The 23218-nt window shown below is 44.2% G+C and overlaps 1 protein-coding gene and 1 long non-coding RNA gene across 5 annotated transcripts in view; one reads left to right on the top strand and one right to left on the bottom strand.

Moving 5' to 3' along the window:
- Positions 1-5156: 5156 nt before the first annotated feature.
- LOC309359033 lies at positions 5157-20255 on the bottom strand. Of its 4 annotated transcripts, XR_014163702.1 has the most exons (4): positions 18426-18569; positions 8111-8196; positions 6621-7871; positions 5157-6048 (listed from the first exon to the last, which is right to left on the bottom strand). It is a non-coding gene; the product is annotated as an uncharacterized lncRNA (long non-coding RNA). The 4 variants fall into 4 exon arrangements; XR_014163700.1 differs by lacking the exon at positions 18426-18569 and adding an exon at positions 20161-20255 and having other exon boundaries at positions 5157-7871; XR_014163701.1 differs by having other exon boundaries at positions 5157-7871.
- Positions 20256-21941: 1686 nt separating this feature from the next.
- CCND1 (cyclin D1) overlaps positions 21942-23218 on the top strand; it is a 29534-nt gene continuing 28257 nt past the window's right edge. The window contains exon 1 of the mRNA XM_081892079.1: positions 21942-22444. Within this exon, the coding sequence (XP_081748205.1) occupies positions 22247-22444 (198 nt within the window). The 5' untranslated portion in view covers positions 21942-22246. The remainder of the gene's footprint in view (positions 22445-23218) is intronic.

Below are 23218 nucleotides of genomic sequence, written 5' to 3'. Positions count from 1 at the left end.
TGGCTGGCCAAAGGTCACCCCGTAATTTTCAAGAGAGCATTGGAATCATACTCTTCAGGTCCTAGTCCAACACTCCCATAGCTTTTAGGGTTCTTGCCTTGTTTGCTTTTCAGTTACCTATATCCCATGCTTCCACTGAAGAACAGTGCTCAAGGCAGCTCACCCCACACTGCCAAGCAACCGAGGACGTAACATGAAATAATAATGATCGAAGAACACAAAATCAGTGACGGTGATGGCAGGTCAGATAACTTCAAAACAAGGAGCAGCATTACTTACCCTTCCAACAGGTAGGTTAGAAGGATATTTAAAAAGAAGCCTAAAGTCAACAACAAGCTTTGTGGCTGAAAAAGGAATTCTGATCTTGGTTTCTCCCCTCCTCACCCACCCCAGGTATAACAACACTCTGTTTCTTATGCCACACTATCATCTAGCCAGCTTGCACTTCAGCTGGGGCCCCCACTTTTCTAAGCGCCTCCCCTCAACTCACCCTGACTCTTTATAGTTCTCCTCAGCTGGGAAAGGGGTCTAGCATAATCACTTCTTACTAGGGGTGTTATTTCCAGAAAGAGGAAAGCTACGTAAGATAGTTGAGTACGGTTCAGTTCCATGGGATCAGAAGGACATGGATGCACACAACACTTAAGTAATGTATGCACCACTGTGATCTGGTGCAAACTGCAAAGTATTATTATTTATTCTTTATTGAATTTATATACCTGGAGGTACCAGGGCGGTTCACAGAACAAAATCAAAATATAAAACCACGAAATATATAATCAAAATAAAACAACAGCCCAATAACATGCCCCCTCAAAAAAAAAACAAAAAAACACCACTTTAAAAGGGCAAAGGGCAATAAAATGTCCGGTCAGGCAGCATTTATGTATTTTTCTTCCTATACTTTGAGCAATATGCTTGAACTCTTTACTCTGGTTATAAAATGGGAATAGTAAGTAACCAACATCACAGGACTGTTGTGAGAGAAAATGCAGTGAACACTGGCAATTTACGGGCAAACTGAAAATGCTGAATAAATGATTAAGTGTGGTGCAATTATTTTCTGGGTCTCATGTGTATTTTTAAAACATTCAGTTTCAATCCATAAGAAGTCAACATAAAAGGGGGAATAAATGAGAGATAAAGGTTTGACCATTTAAAAAACACATAAACAACGCACACTTGCAGATAGAAAGAAACTGAAGCCAGGGCCTGAAATGTTTTTGCTCTGCATTTAAAGTCAGAAACAGGAGCAAATTCTTTCATACTTTCCCAGACTATAGCAATGCCCTTGACAATCAGATAACCCATAGTCCGCAAAATCTGAAATATGTCATCAAGACTTTATTTTACTGCCCAATGTTCCTTGGCCCTGTTGCTTCTCTCAGGCTCTGCTCACCCCCACAAAGCTTACTAGACTATACAAGCAAAAGCTAAGCCAATGAGAGGAAGGGGTGGGCTGAAACATCAAAGAAGATGCGGTGAAAAGGGGAGCAGGGCTACATACGCCACGGAACGGAGCAGTACAGAAAACAGTGAAGTAAAATGCGATGGAGCAATCTTGTTTTTGCCTCCCACTTCCGTGAGCAATGGGAGGTTCAGGGACGCCTTCAGCAAGAGTCTGGGGAGCGGACAGGGAGAGAGCTTTGCAGATTTAGGATGATTTTGTTAAAGCAACAACAGCAACACAATACTATTAATCTGAAATGTCTAAGTTGAAAAGTCAGAGGTGCAGCAGCAGAGGTGCTGGATCTCTCAGCGGCGTTCGATACCATCGACCATAACATCCTTCTGGACCGTCTTGAGGGGCTGGGAGCTGGGGGCACTGTCCTACAGTGGTTCCGCTCCTTCCTCCTGGGCCATGTTCAGAAAGTGGTGGGGGGGGATGAGTGTTCAGACCCCTGGGCTCTCACTTGTGGGGTGCCTCAAGGTTCTGTCCTCTCCCCCATGCTTTTCAACATTTACATGCAGCCGCTGGGAAAGATCATCAGGAGGTTTGGGCTGGGTGTTCATCAGTATGCAGATGATACCCAGCTCTACCTCTCTTTTAAATCAGAACCAGTGAGGGCAGTGAAGGTCCTGTGTGAGTGTCTGGAGGCGGTTGGAGGATGGATGGCGGCTACCAGATTGAGGTTGAATCCTGACAAGACAGAAGTAGTTTCTGGGGGACAGGAGGCGGGCAGGTGTGGAGGATTCCCTGGTCCTGAATGGGGTAACTGTGCCCCTGAAGGACCAGGTGCGCAGCCTGGGAGTCATTTTGGACTCACAGCTGTCCATGGAGGCACAGGTCAAATCTGTGTCCAGGGCAGCTGTTTACCAGCTCCATCTGGTACGTAGGCTGAGACCCTATCTGCCTGCAGACTGTCTCGCCAGAGTGGTGCATGCTCTGGTTATCTCCCGCTTGGACTACTGCAATGCACTCTACGTGGGGCTACCTTTGAAGGTGACTCGGAAACTACAACTAATCCAGAATGCGGCAGCTAGACTGGTGACTGGGAGTGGCCGCCGAGACCATATAACACCGGTCTTGAAAGACCTACATTGGCTCCCAGTATGTTTCCGAGCACAATTCAAAGTGTTGGTGCTGACCTTTAAAGCCCTAAACGGCCTCGGAGCGTCTCCACCCCCATCATTCTGCCCGGACGCTGAGGTCTAGCGCCGAGGGCCTTCTGGCAGTTCCCTCATTGCGAGAAGCAAAGCTACAGGGAACCAGGCAGAGGGCCTTCTCGGTAGTGGCGCCCACCCTGTGGAACGCCCTTCCAGCAGATGTCAAAGCAATAAACAACCAACTGACATTCAGAAGACATCTTAAGGCAGCCCTGTTCAGGGAAGTTTTTAACGTGTGACATTTTACTGTATTTATTTATTTTACTGTATTTTTGGTTTTTATGGAAGCCGCCCAGAGTGGCTGGGGAGGCCCAGCCAGATGGACGGGGTAATAATAATAATAATAATAATAATAATAATAATAATAATAATTATAAGTATAGGCACCGCTGGTCTCAGACTATCAAAGGCCAACTGCCTGAGTGCGCAAGCTAGACAGCTGTCTTCAACCCAGTAGCTGCCACAGAAACACTGTCAGCCCTGTGGACAGTGGCAATACATGTTATGTGGAGCTACCATTGTGCTTGGTCCAGAAGCTCCAGCTGATGCAACATATTGGCAGCTAGACTGTTAGTCTAGTCGTTTCTGGTGCTTTCAGTGGCTGCTCATATGCTACCAGGCCAAGTTCAAGGATTCACAAGGCCATTCACAACTGGGATCAGTGATGCTTTAAGGGCTGCCTGATGTCTCATATCCCTGCCTGTTCACTGGGGTCTTTGGGGGAGCTGCTGGTAGTGGTCTCCCATAGCAGGAGCCATGTGTTCACCAGCACCAGATTTAGCTAATGCAGGTGGTTCCCCTGCACAGGACACCAAGCCAAGGGGCCCAAAACAACAAACTCTTTCTTATATTAAGGGGGAGCCAATTTGTTTTCTTGCTCAGGGCACCATATTACCAAAGCCAACCCCTGTGTTCACTATTGTGGGCCCAAAACTGTGGATGAGATCACACAAGTCCCAGCCCTGTTGTTTTTTGGGGAAGTATTTTTTTATTCTTATTTCGGCATGCATTTAAAGTCAGTTTTCTGTTCTTCTGGTTAATTTTAAGTTATTCCATGATGTATGTTGCATCCCTGCTTAGAAACTACAGGATTAAGCACCACTTAGAAACAACAGCGTTGAGCGGAATATAAATGATGAAAATAATTAAATCAAATAACTTCCAGAAAAAGTCAGATGGCTTCAAAAGGCTCCTTATTACAATGAGTGGCTGGCTCAGCCAACTTGTATTGTAGCCATGGACAATGGATGAACCCTACTGCTGGAGGTGGGCAAGTAGCCCACACTCTGCATGGCAAATACCAGTGGCAGAGATCCATGAAGGAGATAGTGTCTCATACTGAATGTAAACAAACTTGGTAAAAGACTCTATGAATTGAAAGTGGAGATGCTGTCTGTATCTTTTCTTGCTTATTTGTTTGTTTTATATCCCCCCAAAAAGTCAATAAAAACTAATTAAAGAAAAAGAATCATGAGGTAGACGTCTTCTGCTAGTGCACTGAGAGTCACTACTAGGTTGCCATCTGATCTAATATGGGTCACAACAGCAGAACTACCACCATATAAATATATGGGGCCCCAAATGAATGTTTGACTTAAAATGGGCTCTGAGTCTGAGAAAGCTAGTAGGCCAAACGACATGTTATTATTTATTTGAATATTTCCAGTTTGAAAAACAAGCCATTATTATAAGCTCCTTTGAAAGACATCAAATATTTTAACAATAATACCACTTTAATTTAGTTACTTTTTATTTTATTTTCAAATCAGTTCTCTAACTGAAACTTCACTTTATTTCCGTTTGGGTCTCTCTTCAGAGCACACATTTGTTGCTTATGACTGGAAAATACAGACCAGTCTTCCATTGGGATCCCCTCTGACTCTTGTTATCAGTGTTCTCTGTCCTCATCAGAGAAAACAGTTGCATTACAAACATATATAAAGAAGTTGTCGGAATTCTAGTTGTCTGGAGTTCCACTTTAACTTAAAGCAGTGCTTTTTTCTGGGGGTGGATGCAGGGGTACGCATATCCCTAAACATTTTGTGAATTTAAGTTTGGCCTCATTGAGGGGCAGTATTTCAATATGAGTAGGAAAATGAGAGTACCCCTAAACACCTTTTTAGAAGGGAAAAAAAGCACTGATTTAAATACAGGGTCAGCATCTACTTGAAACTATTTAAAACCCTCGCAGGTTAGTCCAAGAACAGGCTGACCTATATCAAATCTCAGGAAAAGCAGATACACTTGATTTTTAAAATATCTGGAGGGGCTGGAAAATATCTGGTAAGATTTCCTCTTAAAATATACTTTCTTCACAAGAGTATTTGTAATAATGGCCCAATAATAATAATTCGGGTTTTGAAGTAAAATTCTGTCATCTTGGATTTGCTTTGGATTTGCAACAAGATCTCTCACCCTAAAGAAAGAGATGGCATAACATGTTGCTCTGTGTACTTTTTTAAATGGCCATTACTATTGGGGTTTCACATCCACAGGAAGGTATCTTAAATGTGAAATCCTATTGTCAATATGGCAATCAATACTGATGTTAGGTTAGGCTTTACTTGGTAATTTACGTCCATGAATCAAATTAAATTATTAAGTAAAGCAGTGTTGTCTTAATGTGAGACAATTATCTTAAAATCAACAACACAGAAGGGAAGGTCCTCCCGATATATGGTGGCTCACATTGCTCAATCCATACTTTGTATCAGACCTCTCTGAGTTGGCCCACCTCTTCACCATAGTCACCAGTGCCCATTCACTGACACACTCCCTCTGGGTCCAGTGTTCCCAGAAAGAACATCAGGAGGAAGGTGAAGGATGCCGTTCCAGCTTCTCACTCTTGCCACTGCTTGCTTGCCCAGAAAGGAAACAGCAGGACCAGGAAGGAAGGAAGGAAGGAAGGAAGGAAGGAAGGAAGGAAGGAAGGAAGGAAGGAAGGAGGAAGGAAGGAAGGAGGGAAGGAAGGAAGATATATGATTTTAAATAGTATAAGCACATTACAAACAACAATTCAAAATCCAAATATCAAGATTATTCTGAATCTCCTGACTTCCCCCCATCCCTTCCATGGGTCCTGATGATAATATTTACAACTGCATATCAATATTTATCCCAAATTCTTATCCTTCTAAATTATCCATACTTTCTGTTACTTTACAAGTGTGGTTAAAATCCTGCCAATGTTTTAACCTGCTTGCAGTGGTCTCGTAAGTAAATCAAACTTTTCCCATTTTCTTTTAAAGTTCATGTCTTCTTGATTTCTGAGCTTCCCAGTTAATTTTGCCATTTCGGCATAGTCCATCATCTTGGTTTGCCATTCTTCTCTGGTCGGGGCTGTTTCTTCCTTCCATCTCTGGGCTAGTAGTATCCGTGTAGCTGCTGCCACATACAAGAACAATCTTTTCTGGTCCTTTGGAATCTCAGCACCTATAATTCCTAATAAGAAAGCTTCTGGTTTTTTTAGCAAAAGTTATTTTAAACATTTTTTTCATTTCATTATATATCTCCCCCCCAAAAAAAATTAAATTACTTTACATATCCACCACATATGATAAAAGGTACCTTCTTTTTCTTTACATTTCCAGCAAGTTTTTGTGCTCATTCTTTACATTTTTGCTAATTTAGCAAGGGTCAAATACCAAGGAAACTCTATTTTTTTCAATTATGAAGAAGAAGAATATGTATAATTTGGTACCATGTTTTGTTGATCAAATAAATAAAAGGTGACATATAAATGGTCCGTATGTGAGTTCCCCATATAAACCTTGTTAACCAAAATATGATGTAATGTAGATGCTATTGAAAACTGGTACTCTCACCCCCCCCCCAATTAACATAAATATTCCTGCCTTTCTTTTCCTTTGTATCCCTAATCTTTTGTTCATTTAATTCACTGGTAAGTGCTAAGCAAGCAAGCAAAAAAAAAAAAAAAAAGGCCCCACCTTCCCAAGTGAAGATTACCCAACAAAAGAAATTCATTTGGGCTAAATAGGAGGCCATTATCATACCTTGCATTCCCTGCTGTCACAAACTATATTTCCATGGGCAAATGAACAGGTAAAACTCCCCAGATTGGGGAACAAGGCACATCTTTGAGGACTCTATTGAAAACCTCAATGGAATGTATTAGGGGCAGTTTAGATGTAAATGGTTCTAACCTTCACAAGGACTGTATTTTATCTTTCCCTGTTTTATTGAGAAGGTCTTTCAAATTATTGCATTAATATCCCACCTTCATCAACAGAATTCAAGGTGGCAGACGCAGGTTGATGTACACAATGTTGGCTTTGCACCTGCAGAATGCGCTTCCTCTCGTCAAAGCACTGAATTTCCAAAGCACCAGTGCCCACCACCAACTGCAGTACTCTGTGCCACCTTCCAGAGGGTTCACCAGCACACACGGATTGGGTACACAAAAATAGGTAGGAGAGCTCGGCAAAAATGGGATGCCTTGCCTTACATGAGTCGAAGCACTTTCTGCTAGTGCAAAGTTCCCAGGAGGTCTCCCACCCAGGCAATGAGACACAGATCTGATGATTGTGAACCTATATGATGTTCTATGCCTATGGCATACATGGGATTTTGTTTGTACCCGGAATGGAGGGAGGGGAACAGTATTTGTCTACTGGCACATTCAAAGTTTCTTCCACATATATGGCCACTGTTTCTTCTTTTGTTAGGAAACGTATCCATTTAAAATGTATGTCTTGCTTTTCCATAACAACTGAAGCTCATAGTAGGTTAGTGGAACAATCATTAAAATAATATAATAAAATATTTAAATAAGAAAACAAACATCTGTACAACCAATACAAAAAAAAACACTAACCAGAATAGCTTCTAATGGTAAAAGGTGTTGCCGTAAGTCATTGCTGCTAACGATGGTAACTTTAGTAATTGCTTCTAATCTGATTATGTTTTCTCATTACTGTATCTTACGAAATCTGGTACCCCACTTTGAAGGAGCAACCACACTTTAAAAGGTGGTATATAGAGCAGCTAATAGACAGACTAAGAGAAGTGAAGGAAATACTTTGCAAAACCATGTTTAACTTTCCATTCTAACAGCTAAAGGCAGCATGCACTAGCAAGTAAACCCAGGAAGCAAGTTTCACAAGTGCAAGAGCGGAACAGAAAAGGCTAAGAGCAATGCTTCATTGAAATACCTTACCATGCAGGGGGTTGGTGAAGGGTGTCAAATGGGAAGATGCATGGCTGGTTCAGGCTATCCCTAGAAAAACTAGCATCTTGGATTTTGCCTGGAAACCAAAGTGCCAAAGCATATCAGTGATATCCATCGCTTGATAACAATCAAATCAGTGGCATTAAGAAATACAGTAAGTTTAGAATCCTCAAGAATAGCCCCACAAAGTCCACATGTTACAACAATTTAAAATACAGTATTAGAAATGGTTAAAGCATATTACGGTCCTGGGAATAGGGTGGATCCTGTAAACACACAGTGTTGATGATCCATGCTATAAAAGTAGGTGAATACCTCTGCAGGAGCTGTAACTTGGCAGGTTATCAGACACACTTGTCCAAGGATCCTGTCTGCATCCTCTCAAGCAACAAAACCTGAAACTAACCCAAAACAATTCCGGTAAACAGGAGTTATGAGAAACCTCTGGCCCAGACTGCAGCAATGATGGAGTCCAAGCCACATCACAACAAACTCTGTCTCTTAACTGCCTTCAAATTAGGCACGGTCAGCAATTGAAAATATGCAATAGACAACAGTAATACCAGCATGTAAAAGCACCCAGGAGAAAACAAGCTACAGTTCAGAGAGACTGCGCCAGTTTCTTCCCAACGTATTTTATTTTGGGAGGAAATGTTTTCTCAACCCAATGCAAGACTTTTACAGATCTGGAAATTAGCTATGCATTGATTGTTAAGTTTATAGAAACAAACTTTTAAACTCCTCCCCACCACTCCAGATAGTTTATTACAGCTGTTTACACATAATTACTATATTACATTTTTATCCTGCTCTTCCTCCAAGCAACTCAGGGCAACATACATGGTTGTCCTCTGCCATTTTATTCATACAAGTACACCATGAAAGATGGTGACTGGCCTATAGCCTATAGCCACCCAGTAAGTTCCGTGGCTGAGTGGGCCTTTGAACTCATGAGCCACATTGGGTTGGATCTGGTCTAAGGTTTCGGTGGCTTGTTCTCTGGTGGTGATCCTAACAGATTTGCAGCGCAGGACTTCTAAACAAAGCAGAGAAAAGCATAGTGCTAAAGTTATGGGAAAGGGTACCTAGAAACAAAGTTGTTGATAATGTAGGGGGAGATCCTCAAGCTATGGCTCAGCCACAATAAATAAAACAAAAAAAAATTCCTTCCAGTAGCACCTTAAAGACCAACTAAGTTAGTTTTTGGTATGAGCTTTCGTGTGCATGCACACTTCTTCAGATATCTGAAGAAGTGTGCATGCACACGAAAGCTCATACCAAGAACTAACTTAGTTGGTCTTTAAGGTGCTACTGGAAGGAATTTTTTTTGTTTTGACTATGGCAGACCAACACGGCTACCTATCTGTAACAACAATAAATAGGTAGCTATCATTCTCACCTTCCAGAAAGTCCCCCAAAAAACAGTTAGCTGCAGACCATTTTCTCAGGAGATCAGGTGGACTGAGAAAGGCGGTTAGAGATTTCAAAGCTGGCCACTGTTCAGGGATGTTGTAGTAGTTAATTCCCTGCATTAGCAGGGGCTTAGACAACATGACCCTTTAGGGTTCCTTCCCACTGTATAATTCTGCTTATGACAAAGTTAAATGGTGATTGCTGACCAGGTCTGTATATCTTGAAAGCTGCAATCTTATTTACATTTACAAGTCCCGCTAAGCTTGAGTAGAATTGTGCTGCTAGTCAAAGAGTGTTCAAATGCACAGGAAACACACGCATGCGTTCAAAGGAAACTGGCACATTCTAGGAAACGCCGCTCAAATTAAAAGTTGGCCGTGTCTTGTTTTGCATACAGTCAATCAATCAAATTCAAAGGCTGATTTTTCTTTAAACTATTTGGGTCAAATTTTTCTTTGTGTCTCTTGTCATAGCCTAAGAAGACCTTATCAACACAGATGAAGCCAGAAGTTCCCTTTCTTCATTCAAAGAAAAGTGAGTTTTAAGTGTTCTTCAGAAGATAACAAAACCCAAGGTACTCTCCAGTCCAGTGTCCTTGTGCTGAGTCACTTTAACTATTAACATCCTGGCCTACATTTGTTGTTATTTACATTCTGGAATCACAATGCAATTAATGACTCTGCAGTGATGTCCAAGTGCCCTTCTCCTATAACTGCATGTCTGTCTTTTGAAGCATTCATATGCTAAAGCCCTTCACAGAAAGTGACTATTGTTCCTCTTTGGCCTTCCTTCATCTCCACTCAGGCTAGTCTATTTAAATGACAACATTCAAAAGGTTAACCAAGCCACCCAAGTGCCTTTTTTTAAAAAAAAGAAAATAAAGGAAATCCAAATCTAGTAAAAGCAATAAAAAAGCAGAGTAAATTGCAGCTGGCTAAATGCCAGATGAAAATTAAGAGGGAAAATTTGAAAACCAATATGCAGCCAAGACTACGGAGGTGCGAGAAAAGAAAAGAAAGACATTTCGATTAGACTTGCAAATGTTCATAATCTTCCGGTGAAAGTTATACTTTTGCATCACTTCTTCACAAAGAATAGGGGGATAAAAAAAATGCCACCCCGTCATAAAGATGAGATTATGGGGAAGGCGGGAGTGAATCAATAAAGGAGGCACTATGGAACAAACTCAGTTAAGGTCTTGGGGGCAATCTGGAGAATGTTAGGGGAAAACTAAATCCTATTGAAATCAATGGAACTCACACTGGCTTTTAAGTTGAAAAGTGCTTCCCAAAGACTTGGTCGGCACTGATCTTTCCCCCAGATCAGTACTTTGCTAAATTATATTAATAATTGGGCTAGCCTTATTTCAGTTTGAAAAAGACCCTACATCATACTGTCACAGGTTGTGCCTCTTGAGAGGCTCCAGTTCTGCTTGGGTTTATATTGGTGGCAAAACGTCTGTTGCCACAAGCAAAAATAGGATCTAAACCAAGCATGAAAGTGATTTTGTTATTTTTTAAAAAAAGAAAATCAATTAAACAGCTGCCACATTCCAGCTATTCTCTTTTAAGTACTTGAGAGCCAGTGTACTGTAGTAGGTCAACTGTTCTGAGTATCAAGTTTGAGGATATTGGGTAGTTTTAGGTTCAAATCCCCAATCACCCATGGAGTTCTCAGTCTGGGGTAACGTTTAGTGAACCTCAAAAGGATATTCCAATAACAAACCACAGTGTCACATAAATGGTGGAGCAAATTTGCTTTCTGATGCTCCAGAAGTTAGGACCCAAAAGAACGGGTTCAATGAACAAGAGGATTTTGACTAAATGTTAAAAGCAGACTGCCTCAGAAACTGGTGGAAACTCATTGCTAGAGGTTTTTATGCAGAGTGTGAATGGCCACCTCTAAGTTATATTGTGTCTGATTTTCTGCATTGAACTATAGTCAGATTATCTCCTTTCCATCGCTATGAGTCTGTGAAATAGGCCATTCAGTAGTATTTCAACCATATACATATTTAAAGTTTTCATTTTCAATCGCATATACTGATTCGGTGAGGGAGAAGGGGAATTTTTACTTGCCCCATATTCTGCTGCAGATTTTATTTCACTGGGGGACAGCAGGGGTAGGACAACTCTGTAATTCAGACCAAATATTTGGTTGCACATTTGTTATGCATAGAATTTATCCAAAGCTGTCAAACCAGAGCAGCGCACGGAAACGCCGTATACCTTCCCGCCGGAGCGGTACCTATTCATCTACTTGCACTCTGACGTGCTTGCAAACTGCTAGGTTGGCAGGAGCTGGGACCGAGCAACGGAAGCTCACCCCGTTGCGGGGATTCGAATCGCCGACCTTCTGATCAGCAAGCCCTAGGCTCTGTGGTTTAACCCACAGTGCCACCCGCACCCCTAATACTGATTAATGACCCCTTATTGCTCTTTTGTTCACACAGAGTTGTTAGGATTATTTGAAAATCCTTTAAAATGCTACCTTTTTTTAAAAAAAGGCAGAATACAGTCCTTCCTCATCCTTGCCAGTGATTGAGAGAACAAGCCTACATTAAATACATTGTAAGAAATTAGGGTGTGTGTGTGTGTGTGTGTGTGTGTGTGTGTGTGTGTGTGTGTGCGTGTGCAGGATTGGTAACCAATGCAGTCAGCCCTGGACTGGTGTTATGTGCTCATACCCATCTTGCCCCAGTGAGCAACCTGGCCTCTGAATTCTGCACTAGCTGAAGTTTCTGAGCAGTCTGGAAAGGCAGCCCATGTATAACACTGCAATGCATGGTAACCTAGAGGTTACCAAAGCATAGACAAAGCTGATAGGAGATACTTCATGCCACCAAAGCCACTTGAGCCACTTGAGTAATAGATTCAGAAATACCCGCAAGCTACTTGCCTGTTCCTTGCCCATCACAATATGATTTATGCAGGGACCAAGCAAATCTATTGACTCCCCATGAGGACTTTGCACCCACTTGGCTCCTCCTCAGGCATTTTAGCTCTGTGTAGCAGGATTTCATCATGCAGGATTTGGCTTAGCATTGGTCTGAACAGGATCATAATTAAACACGCTCCTCAGATACAATCAAGAACAAGTCTTGGCTACAAATTGTGGCTGGGGAGAAGAGGGCTTAACCACTGTGTCCTGTGTTTGGACAACATGCTATGCCAAACCTGGGCTAAGCTGCCATGCTATGCTAAGCTAATAGGACCAGGGGAGGAGCAAAGGGGATGCAATGTCTAGGAGCCAGCATGTTTGCACTGTGTCATGGTTTGATTTAGCCCCACACGCAAATGGAGCAATCACACAATTCAAATATGGTCAGAGGCAGTAATGCTTTTGAATACCAGTTGCTGGAAACTGCAGGAGGGGGAAATGTACTTGCACTCTGTAGCTACTGTGGGGACAGGATGATGAACTAGTGGGCCTGATCCAGCAGGCTTTTCTTACATTCTAATGTTTATACTAGCGGGAAGGTAAACAGCGTTCCGTGTGCTGCGCTGGCTCGCCAGATGCAGCTTGTCACGCTGGCCATGTGACCCGGAAGTGTCTGCGGACAGCGCTGGCTCCCGGCCTATAGAGTGAGATGAGCGCACAACCCTAGAGTCTGTCAAGACTGGCCCGTACGGGGAGGGGTACCTTTACCTTTAATGTTTATACTAAATAAACCATCTCCCCCCTTGCTTTTTCCTTTAAAACCAATTGCAGTACAGTCGTTAACAGGTTTACCACACCTATCAGCCAATCACCCATTCCCACCACACTTCTGAGTAATACCCCTCCCCACCATCTCCCTATATATAAGGGTCTGGTTACTTCTGTTTCAGTGTATCTGAAGAAGTGTGCATGCACACGAAAGCTCATATAATAATAATAATAATAATAATAATAATAATAATAATAATAATAATAATAATTTATTTGTACCCCGCCCATCTGGCTGGGTTTCCCCAGCCACTCTGGGCGGCTTCCACATATACCAAAAATACACTAATATGTCATACATTAAAAACTTAGTTGGTCTCTAAGCTGCTACTGGAAGGAATTTTTTTATTTTGTTTATACAAAATAAGTGTGTGAATTAGCTGTATTTAAGGCATTATGGTGAAAAGCAGTCCATAAATGCGATACATTAGTAAAATAAAAATATCGGCAGCATGCTTCCTACAAGTTGCTCAGGATGAAACACAAGCAGCTTTCCCACTTTCTGTTCCCAACCACCCTGTGATGAAGGTTGCACCAAGGTAGCAATGCGAGATGTTTTAAACATGTTTTGCTGAGAGATCCAGGGGTTATTTGTCCTTGCGACAGCACTGAGGGTGTGCCCTTCTCTCCCCCAGTTCCAGGCAATGAGTGAAGGTTTGAACTCCACAACTCACCTGGCACACTGATGAACAGTCATTAGATGCTATATATAAATTGCAAGTAATAGTAAAGTAAAGCTGGCATCTCCCAGGGACACGTTAGCAGGCTTGCGCATTTGCATATATGCATCCACACATTTTATCTTGACACTGCAAACTTGGGGGGAGGGAAAAGAAATAATCACCAACCTTTCAGAAATACTGATGTTATCAAGTCCTGGAACAGCTGAGTCACAACCTGGTGCTTGACTGATCAACTCTTCTCAGCTATCTGAAGTATTTACAATGCGTCATCAAGATGGTTTTGGTCTTTCCCTCTAAATGCCAGTTACTTAGTGAGTTCTTGTTATTCCTCTCTACTGGCGTGTTTTACTGGTGAGTTCAGGTTTCCTACCTGGTGTGACATGGATCAATAAAGAGACTTTCTTCAGCAGAAGGTACAAGGCTTTTCATATGTGGTGGGCATGTGAATGTGTGCAACCATTTTGGGAAGGGATATTTACAAAACAGAACAAAACAAAATCACAAACCAGGATGTGCAATGCAATCCATGCCTAGGTTTATGAACACTCTTCAAAGATATTCAGCAAAGAACTCACCATTTTTTCTTCTGGTAGCGGCACAATTACTTATAGCAAAGAACCAGAAAGGACTTGATCACTTGCACATCACACAATGGAAACAGAAGATGTGGACAATTGCTTTATCTGAGACACAAACTAATAGAGTAAAAAAGTAAAAGTACTGCTGACCGTAAGGTCCAGTCACGGATGACGCTCTCAATGACCTATCCAATATGGACAATCTTGTTGGATTATGGCACTCATTTATACAATATTCAAATGAAAACCCTGATGATTGGCAACTGTCAACTACGCATTTATAGGGAAATTTGATGCATTAGTCTTCTGTTTGGCGAGTGGGGTTAGGAAGGGGGGAAATCAATTGTATTGTTGTTGTTTATGTGCATGCTTATATTTTTCTTGAAAAATTAATGAAATTAAAATAAGGGGACTTTCTAAATATTCTCCCTTTATTTAGAGGACAGAAAAAGGAGCAGGGGACAACTATGGGGTTTTCATGGTCCGTGCCGGATAGGATTCTGAATGCATTAAGGCTGCAATCAAATGCAAACCTTGTAGGAAGTAAGTCCTACTGAACTCAACGGGACTTAGTTCTGAGGAAATATGCTTAGGATTGCAGTGTGATTGTCTCAAGGGTCTAACTCTAGAAAAATGTGTGTGTGAATGACAGTAATTTTATTGGAAAACGAGGGAAGAGAACCATGTTGAGCTGCATGTCCATGTGAAGTGTCACTTTGGGGCCGTGGGTGTAGGTGAGCTGGTTGAATTCAATCCAAGATACAACATTATGATTCCTGCCTACCTGTGCCAGGGAAGGAGGTAGGCATGTCCCCAAGGGAGAACGCTAGCAGTAAAGGAGAAAATGGCAGCAATTCACTTAGTTGGGCAAAAAGTACAAGGGTCTGCTCAGGGGCACTATAAAGGCATGGTAAGGGGAACACAGGAATGTCAGACTATTTCGCCACCTGGCCAAGTATTGCTACTCTGACTGGCAGCAGCTCTCCAGCATCCTTGGCAGAGGTCTTTCACATACTTTACCTCCTGCTTTTCTAACTGGAGAGGCCAAGGATTCCACCCGAGACCTTTGGCATGCAAAGCATGTGCTCTCTTGCTGAACTATGACTACTCCCATTGCAGCACCTTAAATTGTCCCTGGATTGCCATCTTCTTCTGGCGGGGGAAGGAAACCTAATTGTTACTTAGATATTTTTGCCTTCTTTTCAATGCAAAAACAGGGGGGGGGGGGGCTTGGCAAAGTAGCTTACAATATATCTATGTTAGCGAAAATATAATTTTGGAACAGTAACAAATAGTATTACCAAATATATTTTATCTGAGTCCAGTTCTATGACTAGGTATTCCCCAGCAGTAGATCCTAAGTATGCCCTAGAATGTTCATAATGGGAGCCTCTGAGAACTGAAGCTGCTCCAACCCAGATTTTGGGGTTACTTTAGAACAGCTGTGAGGGACCCTGCGGCCCTCAGCATGTTGCTGGATGCCAACTCCCATAATGGCCAAGGAGCAGGGAATGATGGGAATCGGAGTCCAACAACATCTGGATTCAAGGGCACCAGACTCCCTATCCATGTATGGCAAAAACACAACCCCCAATATTGTATGCAATTGTATGCCTACGAGATTTGTACAGTGGACGCTGGGGTTGCGAAAGTGATCCGTGTGGGATGCACATTTGCAACCCGCAGCGGTACGTCTGTGCGGGTTGTGATTTAGCGCTTCTGCGCATGCACGATCGCCGGAACCCGGAAGTAACCCATTCCGGTACTTCCGGGTTCTGGCGGTCCGTAACCCAAAAAATCGCAACCTGAAGCGTCTGTAACCCAAGGTAGGACTGTATACTGCTTGGCATTTACTGTACTCCCTTTCCGATTCACAAGCACAATTAAGTATAATAGTGCTTAACAAACTGGTCAGGGAGAGACAGCACATTATGTGCATAGGGCTCCTTTTTGCCAATGAGAGTGGCAGGAAGACTCTTAGTGACTCCTTCTGTATCAGGGAAGATTATCACATTCTCCTCTTCTACACCCCTACAATTGTGTTGTTCAGTTTATTTCCCAGTCCAAATCCTAAAACTTGTATTTTAAAAATAATAAAGCTTACTGCTCATAAGCAAAGCACCGGGCTCTATTACAGCATTAGCAACAAAAAAACTGACCTTCCCTTTAGTCTTAAAAAACAAAAAACGATTGTTGGAAAGTTTTCCAAGGCTCTCAAAACAGCAGCTCCTGCGGTGAAAACAGCGAGCTGACGTGAATCCCTTTCACAGTTCCGACGGGTCCTCGTCTTAGAGACATTACGGTGCGCGGTGGTGATAAGAGAAACCATGTGGGCTTGTTAACTTAGGCACAGGCAGGAATGATAGGAATTCGCAGCGCTTCCATTTAATGATCAGAGCACAGAAGCCTCAATTAAAGCGATATCGCCCAATATTTCTCCCAGCTTCGGGTTCGATACAAAGCCCACAAACCTTGCCTAACCTACGAGCCTCGGCGTTACTTTTAACGCGCTTAGGATCCCTCCCGGTTTAGCGTGGGAAAATAAGGAGAACCGGAGCATAAAATGAGCAGTGTCTTTTTTCTTATAAAAATACAGATGCTATTCAGCGCCCCCCCCCCATCGCTCTTAAAACACACACAAAGGGAGCAGACTACAGACGTATCGTATATTAAACATCTCCAAAAGCACTTTGAAACCGGTAGCTTCCCCTCCCCCCCCTCACAGTTTCGGAAATTATCGAAAGAGCCCAGATTTTCCCCCGCCCCCCCCCAACTCCGCCGCAATCATCATATGCATTATCCGGTTGCATTTTGATCCATCTCTTTTATTCAAGCACAATGTAGGCAGTGGCCCTTACGTAAGGGGGACCCTTTGCTATTTTGCTTTTTTAAGTAGGAATGCGCAAAAGAAAGCCCAAGATTATGTAGCTTCGCTCGCCAGACGAGAAAGCTGAGAGAGGAAACTCGTCTTAACCGCAACTCTCCAGCGCAGCAACAGATAACTTCTGCTTTCTTGCTTGCATCCCCCTGATTGGAAGGTTGCATATACTTTTCTCCTTTTTTATTTTTTGGAAAGCGAGGCGGAGGGGGGGGGGGAGAGAGACAGAAGAGGAAAAATGTTCATTACATCATGAGAAAGTGCCTGCAAGATTCCTCTTCTGCACACACACACACACACACGTTTCAACTTCCTGATGTTGCTGCTATATCCAATCCAAGCAAGATCAGGCAGAATTTCTCACAGCGAGAGCGGGAGAAAAGCGCTATTAGACGGCGGCGGGAAGGGGGTGCCTGGGTGGGTTGAGGATTTCACGCATTAAGCACGTCGCTGGGGTCGGTTGGGGAGGCAATGCCTTGCGAGAAGCGCGGCTGGCCAAGATACACGGTGCTTGCAAACAATTGCAGAGGCAAGCAAGACGCAGCAAGCCTCTGGCAAACGTGCGCGCCGCGGTGTGGTAGGTAAACCTCAGGAAGAGTATGCGCCCTCGCGCAGCCCGGCCAAGGTACAACAACCCATGCGGCGCTGTGCGCCGACAGACAGATCTAACCACGGGCCCTTCCCAAATATGTGGCCGGTTTTGTTTCGTTTAGAATGCCAAAGACCTTTTCACATATAAGGGGGTGGGATTTTTTAGGGACTCAGAAGACGCTTGCCAGAATCCACACGGGGGAAGGGGGTGGTTAGAGAGAGCCAGTGTGCGTAATTGCAACATTTTCCGCCGCTCGACTGGTTATTAATGTCATCTGCACAGACGGCAGTCCTTTGCCCCCTTACCTAGGAGCAAGTCGCACTGAACACGAGGCGGCGAGAGGGGGGGAGCTTACTTCCGAGTAAACGTGCCTAGGAGCGCGCAGCACATGTGCCCTTAAGGGCGCCTCTTCCTCATACTCGCCTCCTCGGAGGAGAAGACGAGCGGAGCAGGAACCAACTCCGAAGCAAATGCAAGCTGGAGGGAGGAGGCGAGATCGCCTGCCAGCCCCCTAACAGTCGCACCATGTGGGGCTCTCTTTGACTCAGCGCCCCTACTCCACCTCTCCTTCCGAGTCCCTCAGGAGTGATACCCCCACTCTTCTTCCTAATTTTTATTCTAAAAGAAACCCACTGATTGCAACCAATATTTAATAAAAAGGGATTTTTGGGGGGTTGACAGACCGAAAGATGTCGCCGCCACCTCCCGAGTTGCAACTACGAGGTGTGTTTTTTTCTAAAAACTTCGGTAAAGCTGTCAGAACAAACCTAAAACTTACGTGCCGTTTATATTCGAGCTCTTGATTATTCCCCCCCCCATCAAAATCGTGAGTGAAAAATGAAAGAGGGGTGCGCTTTAGCCAACACCATGTGAAAACGGAACGTGAGACCTAAAAGGAGCTGCATTTTTTAAGGAGAGCCTTGGAAAGATTTAACAATGGAAAACATTGACCGAGCGGAGAAAGCGCGGAGAGGAGGGGGTGGAGCGGAGGGGGCAACGAACTCCTTTAAAGTTGCCGATCAGGTATCTCGCTCAAGGTGAGATTCCACCTACACACGTGGGAAGTGGTTTGTTTAATTTATGGCATTCTTACAAACAAAAGAAGGCTGGTTCCCGGCGCTGGGGATCGAGGGGAAAGTGCGCACATTTGAAGGGGCAGAAATGCCGGAGCGCATATGCGAAGCTGGTATATCGGATGGTCCCTATTCCAGTTGAAAGGGCAATCGGCCCTCCTACCCTGGAAGACAACGAGGTAATCGCTGATTTGAGTAATCCCAAATCCATGCAGGGAATGGGCAAAGGGCGAATGTCCAAATGCGAACCTGTATTTCATATCTCATACATAACCACCTACCATCCCCACGCGCGCGCACCCCAAACTGCGGTTGCCATACACTTTCCCTTTTACGGGATCTCTTAAACCAGACACGTGCACTGCGAAAGCCCCCTTCCTGGCTTCAGCGTCTGCAAGGCTGCCAAGGCTTTCCCAATTATTATTCGCCATTAAATAAAGAGCATCTCGGCTCCCTCCGTTTTTCCTTTTGATCGTTGAGCAAGCGGGGAAGTGCAACTGTGAACGTGAGAAAAAAGCTTCCATCAAAAGTTTCCTGTTCCCCCCGTTGCAAATCCAGCTTTCACGTTTTTCTTCGGCTCTCGCACTTTTGCCTCAACCCCTTTTGTCTTGTCAGAGAGAAATCAAACAAGTTCCTAGTTCAGATCTGCCTGATCCGCCTGGTAACAGATCTATTCCCCCATTGGCTTATGCTAATTCCAGTTTCCTCTTGTATTGGAGCCCAGTTGGGGAAAGGGGGGGGGAGTTCCCTCCAGGAATTAGAGCCAATTTTGTTTTAAGTGGGCGATCTCGCTCCTGCAATATTGCCACACGCAGCAGAAGCCGGTCTTTCTGTACAGCCGTCTCAGCTGGAGGGTGGTGGTACAAGGGGGGCTCCGGAAAAGCTGTAGCTGATACTGCTCCGTCTCATAAATCAAGGGCTCCTGCCACACCGACGCAGATTTTTATGAATGAAAAAAACAACAACATTGCTCTCGTCGTGGATCCCCCCCCGCCACTTCCCCCCTCCTCTTTAAAGGACTGGAAAGGGGAACCGACTTTACAAAGCAAATATTGTTCGGTAGAAAGGGAGTGCGCGCAGCTGGCCACTGACCCGAGTTATATTTACTAAACGCAAATTAAGAAATAAAAATGTGAGTCGCAGATAAGCGGACGAAGAGCTTTTAAAACGAGGACGGAGACACTCTTGACCATCTAACGTTAGTGTGCTTTAGAAATAGGGAAAGCGAAGAGACCGGAGGGGGGGGTATTCCAAAAGACTTGGGAAGGTTATGCAAAAAACACATCCTTTAAGTTTGCATATCAAGGCGTGCCTGGAATTTGCGGGGAGTTTACTTAACGTTTCACAATGCCAGGCTGCGCTTCAATTAGAAGGCACCCTGGAGACAGAGAAGCTGCACAGGAAATATATATATACATTCATATCCGTATATACACTCACGTATGTCAAACAGCGATGTACTCGAACTTTGGGCATGCGCAGAAAGCTGGGGTTGCAAATTCTGCGCATCTACGCGGGAGGAAGCTCCAATGACTGGTACAGACCTTACTTCCGAGTAAACAGGACTGGGCTGTCAGACCTCCTCCCTAGGGTTACTCCATTATATCCTCGAGTCTTATAGAACCGTGCCCGACGGCTCTATCTTTCTTTCTTTGGATGAGCCCCATTGAAGTCATTGGGACTTAATTCTAAGCAAGATTACCTAAAATGCGGTGATAATGCCTTATGCAAAGCAAACAGCAGCACATCCCCATACCACATTTGGATGTTGAAGTGAAAGCCAGGGAGCCAGTTTTTAAAGGCGGTTTTGATAAGCGTCATATTCAGCAGTATTGCTCAATAATTGTGGCTGCGTACTGCAATCCTATGTGTCTCCTCAGAAGCAACCTCCAACTGAGTTCAATGAGACAATATCTCCCCAAAAGTGGTTGTTAAGGTCCTACTTTTCCCTCTCCAGTGTGGAAGGGTTTTTAGTTTTCCCTAGATGATGATGATACTTTATATTAAGTTTTGGGTGGCGTGAAATATTTCAAATGGGTTGGAATCCCACGCCTACTTACCACGTGTTTTATGATGAAGGCGCAAGGGATTAGATGCATTTAAATTAACAGTTCAAAGTATCATTCCCTCGACTACAGCAATGAAATCTAAATTCACTCTGAAAGGGGGGGGGGGCGGATAGAAAAGTGCACTTCCCGTCCCTTCTTTGGGTTCCGGCTAAGCACGTTGGAGGAAATAATGGCCACCATTTTGCTTATGACATGCTTATGGCATTTCTACGGCAGGCTACCAAAAGATCTGCCACATCTTCCGGGCGAAGGGCTTGCCCCGCTCCAAAATACATCAAATTGGAAACCCCATTGGTTGCAAGTTTACTTCCAAGCAAATGCAAGGCTGTATTTTTATTATTTTTTACAGAATGGTCAAGGAAAGTTTGAGACTGCAATTCTATATGCAACAGCATTTACCTGGGACTAAACTCCATTGACAATAATGAGACTTACGTCTAAGTAGACGTAATCTACGGAAGTCGCGGAGCCTTTGTCGCGCGTAATGAGTTTAGACTCAGGCTGCTTGGACTTCAAAATTAAACGCCACAAATAATTTGGATCGTCTTTTTATTATTATATCTTCTCTAGTCAGTGGCAATAACTTCGGCCCTCTGTGCAATCCTAAGTACGTACATATTCATACAAAGAAGCCCAATGTGCTTACTCTCTAGAAAGTGTATTTAGAATAGCTGCCCCGGGTACTTTTCCTAACTTATCCAGAAAATGAGCTTGCCTTCTAAAATAATAACTTAAAAAATAAAATAAAAATAAACACGGCTAAGAATGCTTGTTTCCTAGATGGATGGCCCACGACGCAGATGATATCTTCCAAACCACCGTAGTGGCGGTGGGGTCCCTTCCTTGGAAAAGGAGCCCGAAGCCCCTACTGCCTGTCCGTGTCTGTGTGTGGCCTAGTCTCATTCATCATTCGGCTGCCGGAGCCCTCTCCATTTTTAAAAAATTCTGCCTGATCCAGTGGAAAGACAATTTGGGCTTCCCCCACCACCTCTCTCTGTCTCTGTCTCTCCCTCCCTCCCTCCTTCCTTTCCCCGAAAAGAGGAAAAAAAGAAAAAGAAAGAAAGCGAGCCCTTGTCCTCATTTGCATTTGCATTAAAAGCCCTGCTTCTGTCTCCGCTAAGCAAAGGGGGAAGGACTTGCAGCCTATGGGATGGCTTTAGGGCTCTGCCCCCTGCTTTTGGCTTCTCTCCCTCTCCCTTCTCTTTCGCATTCTCCCCGCGCTTTGATCTCTGCTTAACAACAGTCACGTCACGGGGGGACTCATACAGGAGAGTTTTGTTGGAAGTTAGAAAGTTTTGCAGCCTCCAGAGGGCTGTAGCAGCAGTAGCAGCAGCAGCAGCAGCAAGCAGCATCTGAGGGACTCCTGGAAGGGGAAGAGCCAGAGAATCTGACTCAGTCCTTTGGAGCAAAGCTGCGCCTGCAGGAGAAGGAGCAAGGAGGAGGCGGAGGCGGCAGACATGGAACATCAGCTGCTCTGCTGTGAAGTGGAGACCATCAGGAGAGCCTACCAAGACACCAACCTGCTCAATGACAGGGTCTTGCAGACGATGCTGAAAGCAGAGGAGACCTGCTCGCCCTCGGTCTCCTACTTCAAGTGCGTGCAGAAGGAGATCTTACCATATATGAGGAAAATAGTGGCCACTTGGATGTTGGAGGTTGGTAAACGCGCTTTGCAAAAGCTTGCGCTTTCTCGCAATAAAACCATTCCGGAGTCCCAGTGTCTCTCTTCCTCTCTTTGCTGTCTTTCTTTACCCCCCCCTCCAATTTCCTGCACCCTAAAACATACTGTGAAGCATTGATTTCTACCCCCCGCCACCCCCACCCTCCACGCCTTTCCCCTCTTTCCTATAGACTTGGGCTAGATAAGCTAGAATGCAGCCTTTACGCTGTCACCAATAACGGGGGGCTTGTCGAGTTAGTATATAGAGTCAATTCGTGCAAAAAAAAGAGAGGGGGGAAACGAGTTTTGGAAGTTTCAGAAAGACGCCCCCCTTCCTCGTGCCTCTGCGGGATCCTAAAGGTGGGATCGGCAGATCCCTGGAGCATGCCCCCCTCCGGATTCTTCGGCAGCCCTTCAACCTTGCCATGAATCGGACTAGGATTTTATTTTAAATTAATATCCATGGACACGTATGCAAGTGCTCCCCGTGCCAGTATTATGCGCCATCTTTGTTCTTTTATTGCAAAGGCCAAGTGTTTATTAATAATTAGAAAGGCAGGAGCCCGCGGGAGGGGGAGAGAGGAAAGTGGGGTTCCCGGGGGGACCCCGGGCAGAGGGGATCGGGCTCCTGGCTTGCAGATCTTGGGGAGTTGCTGCTGGAAACTTTTCTTTGTTCAGAGAGCAGAAGCGAGCCTCTGGGCTTCCCCCTTGGAAGACATGCTTCTGCTGCACGAACTTGTCGGCAAGGTCGCCCGGCAAAAACCGGTGT

Source organism: Podarcis melisellensis (genome assembly GCF_964234715.1).
Source record: "Podarcis melisellensis genome assembly, chromosome: 1".
Lineage (NCBI taxonomy): Eukaryota > Metazoa > Chordata > Lepidosauria > Squamata > Lacertidae > Podarcis > Podarcis melisellensis.
This window is presented reverse-complemented; position numbering and strand designations above follow the sequence as displayed.